Source organism: Teleopsis dalmanni, chromosome 2, assembly GCF_002237135.1.
Source record: "Teleopsis dalmanni isolate 2A chromosome 2, ASM223713v2, whole genome shotgun sequence".
NCBI lineage: Eukaryota > Metazoa > Arthropoda > Insecta > Diptera > Diopsidae > Teleopsis > Teleopsis dalmanni.
Window position 1 is genome coordinate 76,700,285 of NC_051847.1, and position 7,755 is coordinate 76,708,039.

At 24.0% G+C, this 7,755-nt stretch overlaps 1 protein-coding gene across 1 annotated transcript; it reads left to right on the forward strand.

Moving 5' to 3' along the window:
• Window positions 1-6,536: 6,536 nt before the first annotated feature.
• LOC119680669 (probable U2 small nuclear ribonucleoprotein A') lies at window positions 6,537-7,479 on the forward strand. Its single transcript, XM_038093599.1, has one exon. It carries the CDS (start codon window positions 6,605-6,607, stop codon window positions 7,379-7,381), a length of 777 nt encoding a protein of 258 aa, XP_037949527.1. The 5' UTR covers window positions 6,537-6,604; the 3' UTR covers window positions 7,382-7,479.
• Window positions 7,480-7,755: the final 276 nt, after the last annotated feature.

Here is a 7,755-nt window from a genome sequence, read left to right on the forward strand (position 1 = left end):
GGAAGTAGTAATTCTAGCAGCAAGGTAACATCCAGTACACATAACGCTAGCAGTAGCAGAAATGAAATAATCAACATTAGAAACAGCAGTAGCAGTATAAGCAGTAGTAGTTCTACTTCTGCGATAGGTTCAAATAGTTGTAGTAGTGATGGTGTTAAACGTATTGCTGGCAAAGAAATTTCAACATTATTCGAGGTTTGAAGAAGTTTTAACAAAAAACCCAACATGTCATATGAATTTGCTTCGCCTTCTAAAACATACGCATTGTATTGTGAAATGTTCTTCCTATACCATTTATTTAAGCTATCATAACGTTTGGTGTGAAAGAAGATTATTATTATTATAATATTAAATTTATCATTATGTAGGGTGCTTCCATGCAACTTTATTTGTTGCTATAAATGCTAATTCAGTGTTAAAATGAATTATGTCCAGAGTTATTTTTTGATTATTTTTTTTTTAAATTTTAAAATACCAGAATATTTTTTATAGTATAATAACGCTTAGTATATTAATAATAATCTGTAATATTTGATTTTAAATTTACATTTAATATCTTGTTTCGTTATATTATATTTATTTATTTTCGTAAGTTTATGAATACGTAAATTTTTTTATTTGACTACAAAAATAGTATGAAACAATTAAACATTTGTTAACGGTATAATAAACACACAGTGTAAACAATTAAGGCTAAATCAGTTGTGGTAGATGTAGGGAACGTAGAAAACGTTAACGGCAAAATGCAGAAAAGGTTATTATTTTTGACAATGTACACATGGTGCAAAACAACATAAAAATACAAACAACACAAGTCTAATCAGATCACAAAATACTTCGCACACAAAGAAATGCAATGCAATTGCTTATTGTTTGTATCAGATCACATAAGATTTTTCTTATGAATAAACCCGTCAAGAGGTTTCTTGAAATTCTTAAGGTTGGTTCATACGGTTCATACAGAAGAGGTCAGTAAATTTTTTACATCACAACCTATTCAGCCTTTACGCTGTGAAATATTGCGTTAAGATTGTGATTATCGCCAATTCTTTTTTACTAAAATTGATGTTAGTAAGCACAGATTTTAATAAAAACAGTTTTTTGTTAATATTAAAGTTTATTTATTTAAAGCTAATGTTAATGTTTATATAGTATTTTTTTAAATCCCAAATATTAGTTGATATTTCATGTTAACACAGTACTAAGCTCTATTATATTTGGTATTGTATTTAAAAAAAAAAATTATGTACTATAAAATTATGTAGATTAGAATGTGAGGTTTCACATTTTAAATTTAAAACTAAATTTTTTTTACAATATTTCTATTGTTTTTCTTTTTTGACTTAATAAAAACAATATATAATAATCAATATTAAATAGTATTCTGGACAAATCATTTTAGCTAGAATATTGTTAACAAGAATTTTATACTATTGTTATATTGTTACCTATATTTGAAATAATTTTCTTATATGACTTTTTGTAATATGTACAATAAGTATTTATCATAATTAGCATTGTTTGTGTTAAAAAAAAAGATTTCATTATTTTATGTTCATATAATGTTTTTAGTTATTGTCCTAATTTAATAATTCATTTATATTTTTAAAAAGTGATTAACGAGCTTTAATTTTTAATGTAACGTACTCATAACATAATAATTGTATTAACGCTACTTTGCCAATATTATTTTATTAACTTTGTGTTTTAAAAATTTATTTCCTGCATGTTTGTATTAGTTTTAAAGCAAAAAAGGTTCAGATTTTATATACAATTTATTATTGTATAAATTATTGTATATATATTAATGTGTTTTTTAGGAGACATTAGTTGAAGGGCTATTACGATCTTCAATACGTCGCACCTTTAAGGATACACAATACACGGAAGAAGATGTTGTTGATATATAAAATGCAAAAGTAATTAACATAGAGTTAAGATTTAAAATATAAAAAGTTAAAAATTTACAAAAATTTAAATGATACCAATTTAAATAATGCAATTAAATTAGTATGCAAAGAACGAAAATTATGAAATAAAATCTTTCATCAGATTATATAGTATGTACTGAAATTTCAAAGTAAAAGAAAAACTCATTTTAGATTAAAATAATATTGTTTAAATTAGAAAAAAAAACAAAACTGGAAGTTTTTGTGCAATTTTTCGGTTATTTATATTAAAATATACAACTGCAGTTTTTTTAATAATAAAACATTATATTCTTTTGCATTATGTGTTATTAACTTTAATATATTTGTATGCATTCATTTTTTATAATTTAACATAAAAAAAAATTTTTAATTGTTAAACTTATTCCATATTTGTATATTTTATTTTGTTTAGCACAATGTTTTTATATAATATATAAATCAATTATTTTTTTATTACTATTTAGTATTTATTTTTTATAAGCATATATATATTTTCTTTACTATACTATATACCATACTAAAGATATATACTATATATATTTTAAATATTTATTTAATAAGTGCCAATCATATTCTATAACATCTTCACCATAATTTTAAAATAATTAAACATGATTATTTGTAACATACATATATATATATATATATATTATATACACGAAAATTATTGTGAAAATAAATATAAATATTTTAAATTATAAAAAATTTAAAAAAATATAAAAGTTAAACATATTTTTTATAACTGCTTCCATTTTGAATAATTTTTTTCTAGGTCCTTTTTATGTGTTAATATAAGAAATTTTAATTTTCTTAAAAAATATTAAATTAATTATTTTGATAAAATATTTACAATAGTAAAATATTAGGTTTCTAGTTTTGTTAAGTTGTTTTATTAGACCTAAATATATCTTTTCATTTTTTTCTTTGTTTTTGTAAATCTTGCAAAAATGAATTTACATTATATTCTGATCAAATAATTTTTTTTTATACGAAAGTATTTATTTTCCCATTTGAGAACTTAAAAGAAGTTTACCAAAATTTTATAATATTAATGAAGGGAACACCAAGAACTTATCCTTTTTTCAAATTACTTTATTTTCAAAATCTTTTTTATTCAATAAATATTTTGGAAAAAAATAGTCAAGGCACATAACAAACATATTTATTTTAAACAAGTAATAGGTGGAATTATTCACTTATTACAGAAATATAAAATATTTATAGAAAAAAAGGTTTCAATAAAAAAGAAACAAACATAGTATTCACAAGGTCTGCTAAAATCCTTTTTCGAATAAATAGAAACGTTACCTCGGATTGATTTGGAGCCAGATTGAAGGATTTATAATGGAATTATAAGGAAATACAATTTAGTACGTAGGAATATTGCGAGTAATATCATATTGCAATATTGTTATAGATACCATAAATATATCTAAAATCTATATAATTTTACAAAGATTTTTATAATATATATAATATATTCTTCTTCAAAAAAATTTTTAATTTTGCATTGAGCGGTAACAATGTTTTTAAACCCAAATTCTAGTTAAAAATTGTGAATGTAACGTAATCCCTATATTAATATTTTCCCTTAAAACTCTGTTGTTATTTACATTATCGCACCCGGTTGTAATAACTAGTATTATAAAACCCTCTTAACTGAACCTCTTTTCTCTGCTTTCATCGCTTGACCAGATTAGTCTACTGTGTACTTAATTTTATTTTCTATCAACTATAGATTAAGTTCCATACACCTTTAATTTTATGGAGTACCATCCGCGCTACTGAATTTGTTAATGTAATATATTTCTAAACAGAAAATTGTCTACAGTATTTAAGACAAAAACAGAACTACATTGTCAGTGAGAATATGGTTGAATTCTATTTAGATGAAGAAAATCGTTTAAGCTCTTCAATTCGTAAAGAATTATTCCTTCAGTTTTTACCTGTGCACTTTAATTCAACTACGTTTATGTATATTAGTGAAAAGAGAAGGAATCTAAACATGTAACTAGATTTAATATCTCTTCTCGTTATTAATTTCGAACCCCATGTACTCGTATCGGTATCTATAGGATTTGATTTATCTACTTCTAAAGGCGATTAATAAAGACTGCAAAAAAAAAAAAAATTAACTAATAATATTGTCCTCAAATGTCTCTAAAATTTATTATTTTATCTTAGATCCGTTCTTTGTAGATTGGAACGACGTTCCATTTTAGAACTTCCTAAGCATTAGAAGTTCGTTTTAATCTAGAGCTAACAGATATTATAGCAATAAAACGAAAAATTGAATATATTTCTTTTAAGGTAGAACCATTACCGAAAAAATGTCAAAATCTGATATTTTTGAGTAAATCCCGATACAATTCAGATACATTTTTTTTAATTGAACCGGAACGAATAAATGATCAGTTTGAAGCCCTGATTCTATGCCTTATATGTGACATTTTAGTGGACTTCATTATAAGCTCTCACTTCTACATTCAGTTTTAGAATTCTCTATCTTAAATTTCTATAAATTAATATTTTTTCTTATATATAAAAATATATAAATCTTTTTATTATTTATATACATACATATATTTATATATATTTCTATATATTATGTATATAAATAGTAATTAGGGTTTTTTATATATTATTTACATATTTACATATAATTATTATTTTAGATTCATTTTAGACTGCAATGGATATTTTGATATCCATAATAATTTGATGTTTTAATTTTAAATTCTTTGTTTTTTTTTAATTTTATATATATTTTTAATGACAATCTATTAAAATAAAATTAATGCAATTAATAAAATCAAAATATTCCAAAAACTAATGTGTTCATTTTTTATTTTTATATAATAATTTAATTAAAATTAATAACTTAAACAAATGTAATGTGTTCAAAATTTTGTTATTAATATTTTTTGATGAAAAGTTTAAAAATAAATAATATTAATAAATTTAATATTTTTCTGCAAAAATTATAATTCAAATTTATTATAATATTTATAATTTACATTTTTAATGTTTTGTAAAATGTAAAAGTAGTAAAACTTACTTTAAAAAAATAAATAATTAAATTATTGTAGTAATAGTAAAAATAAATTATATGCATTAAAACCAAATTAATTTTATAATTAAGAACTTAAACGAAACTTAAGTATATAAAAATAAATAACTACGAGTTTTTCGAATGCACAAAAAACAAATATTCACACTTAAACTTAAAAGTGAAATTTAATAAAAAATAAAACAAATAATTTTGTGGGTTTTTGTAGGTTTAGTAAAAAATCTCAATATTTGAAATAATTTAAATACGAATACGAAACAAATGCTAAAGGTTCAAACTGCCCCCCACCATCCATTTTGAGAGAAGAAAATAATTTACAAATACAAAATGTTAAATATCAATTTTCAATACAAAAATAAATTTCTGCATTTACAGTTACTTATTCAAATTAAAAATCGAAATTGTGTGAAATTTACGCGTTAAAATAAAAAAGTTGTAACGAAGAAAATTAAAATAAAGATATTAAAAAAAATTAACATTATTTATTTTATAATTGTATTAATTTTGATTTGAGAGGTAAGTTGAGTGGCTTTTAACAAAACATTACAAGAATTAAAACGATTATAAGGTTATGGTCAAAAAGTTGCATAAAAGAAATTATATGTTTTTTAAGGTTATGATGAATGCTTTTGCAGGAATGGATATGAAGTTTAAACTTTGCTATTTTAAGCATAATGAAAAGGAAAGTTAGAAACACATTTCTCATATTCAGATGCGGTAAAAGTTATAGAAATGATTTTTTATTCGTCGTAATAACAATTTGCTCAGAGGTTAAGAAAAATATTATACAAATAGACTAGTCGTTTGAAATGTGAGCAAAAATTATCGTAATTTTATTTTTTACATTGGTTTATTTATTGAATCTTTTTAAATAGAAATTGACAATAATTTTGCAAATATTAAACTAACATATATGCTATTGAACCGGAATATTCATATTTATAAATGATTTTCTTTTAAGGCGATTTAATGCAGTTGTAGAAGATAAATGTTAAACATGCGATTTAAGTCTCTTTTGGAATTTAGGTGTATATTGCCGAATAACTTCTTCAACAGTTGGTTAATTATCATAATTGATTAATTTTCGAGTGCTCTATCCCTTATATCGGGATATTATAATTTTTTTTTTGAACTTAAAAAGTTTAACTTTATGCAATGATAACATATAAATATTAACATAAATGCAGTGCAAAAAATCTCTAGGAAATTTCAATTTACTTTACCTCAATTTATTTGAACTCGTACACGGCCGCAGTGTGAAATTCAATGCAAATGTAGATAATAAAATTTTTATAATAATTTTATGTAATTCTATAAAATAAATAATAATTAATTATTATTTTATATATATTATATAATTGTTTATTAACGCACCAAAAGTATGCATTGTGTAAAACCTGTATAAAGATCCGAACTATGTGGCAGCACTGCATACATTGCGCTTTTGACAGTTCATTTTGTTGTCAAATTGCTATTTGGTTTTCGACGCTTGTGGCTGAATATTTATTTTAAAATTATTTGTCTTTTATTTTGAAGATTTTTAATGAAAAATACTTGATATAAGTTTAAATTAAATAATTTCCTAAAGTTTTGTTAAGTAAAAATGGTTAAGCTAACGCCTGAACTGATAAATCAGTCAATGCAATACATTAATCCATGCCGGGAACGTGAACTCGATTTACGTGGTTATAAAATACCTCAAATAGAAAACCTTGGCGCGACACTAGATCAATTTGATACCATAGACTTATCTGATAATGATCTGCGTAAACTGGATGGAATGCCATATTTACCGCGCTTAAAGTGTTTACTTTTAAATAATAACCGCATATTACGCATCGGTGATGGTCTGCACGAGGCTGTGCCCAATCTAACTTCCATTATTTTGACCGGTAATAACTTACAAGAATTAGGAGATCTTGAACCATTAGCATATTTGCAGCATTTAGACACAATTTGTTTATTAATTAATCCTGTTTCGACTAAACAGTATTATCGTGAATACATGGCTTGGAAGTTTCCAAACTTGCGTTTGCTGGATTTTAGAAAGATTAAACAAAAGGATCGTCAAGCAGCGCATGATTTCTTCCGTACAAAGCAAGGCAAAGATATTGCAAAGGAAATTGCTAAAAAGACAAAACTAAATGCTGCTGCAGTTGCAGCAGAAAGCAATAGCGGTGGCACTAGAATGGCAAATCCTGAAGATTTACAACGTATACGCGAAGCTATAAAACGTGCCAGTTCATTGCTCGAAGTAGAGCGATTATCGCACGTATTACAAAGTGGTCAGCTACCAGAGAATTTCTTCACAGACTTACAGAATGGTGTTACACAAAACGGTAGCGAAGGAGGAGGGGGCATCGAAGTTATGGAACACTAACATTTAGACGCTTAACAATAAATAGTTCGTGTAAATTTTATATTTTTAATGCTCTAAAGTCAAACAGTAATAAAATGCAATTAAAGAAGCAATTTGTAAAACCCATTTAAATTGTTTTTTATTATAAAATTGTCTTGTTTTTCACAGAAAAAGAAAACATTTTCAAAAGTTCAGTTTTCTACAATTTTTAACTAATTTAAATTATTAAATGTATAAAATTACTAAATGCAACAATAAAATTTGTCGGGGGTACAAAATAGTCTCCAGCATAAAAGACTAAACACTTCACAACTTCTGGATATTTATTGCTAGTAGTAGTAGTTGAATAATTATAAATCAAACAAAAATGAGTATAGGAATGGGGTGCCAAGTTA

What these genes read in the sequence shown, in the direction of transcription:
- LOC119680669 (XM_038093599.1), top strand. Translation starts at nt 6,605, where the DNA reads ATGGTTAAGCTAACGCCTGAACTGATAAATCAGTCAATGCAATACATT.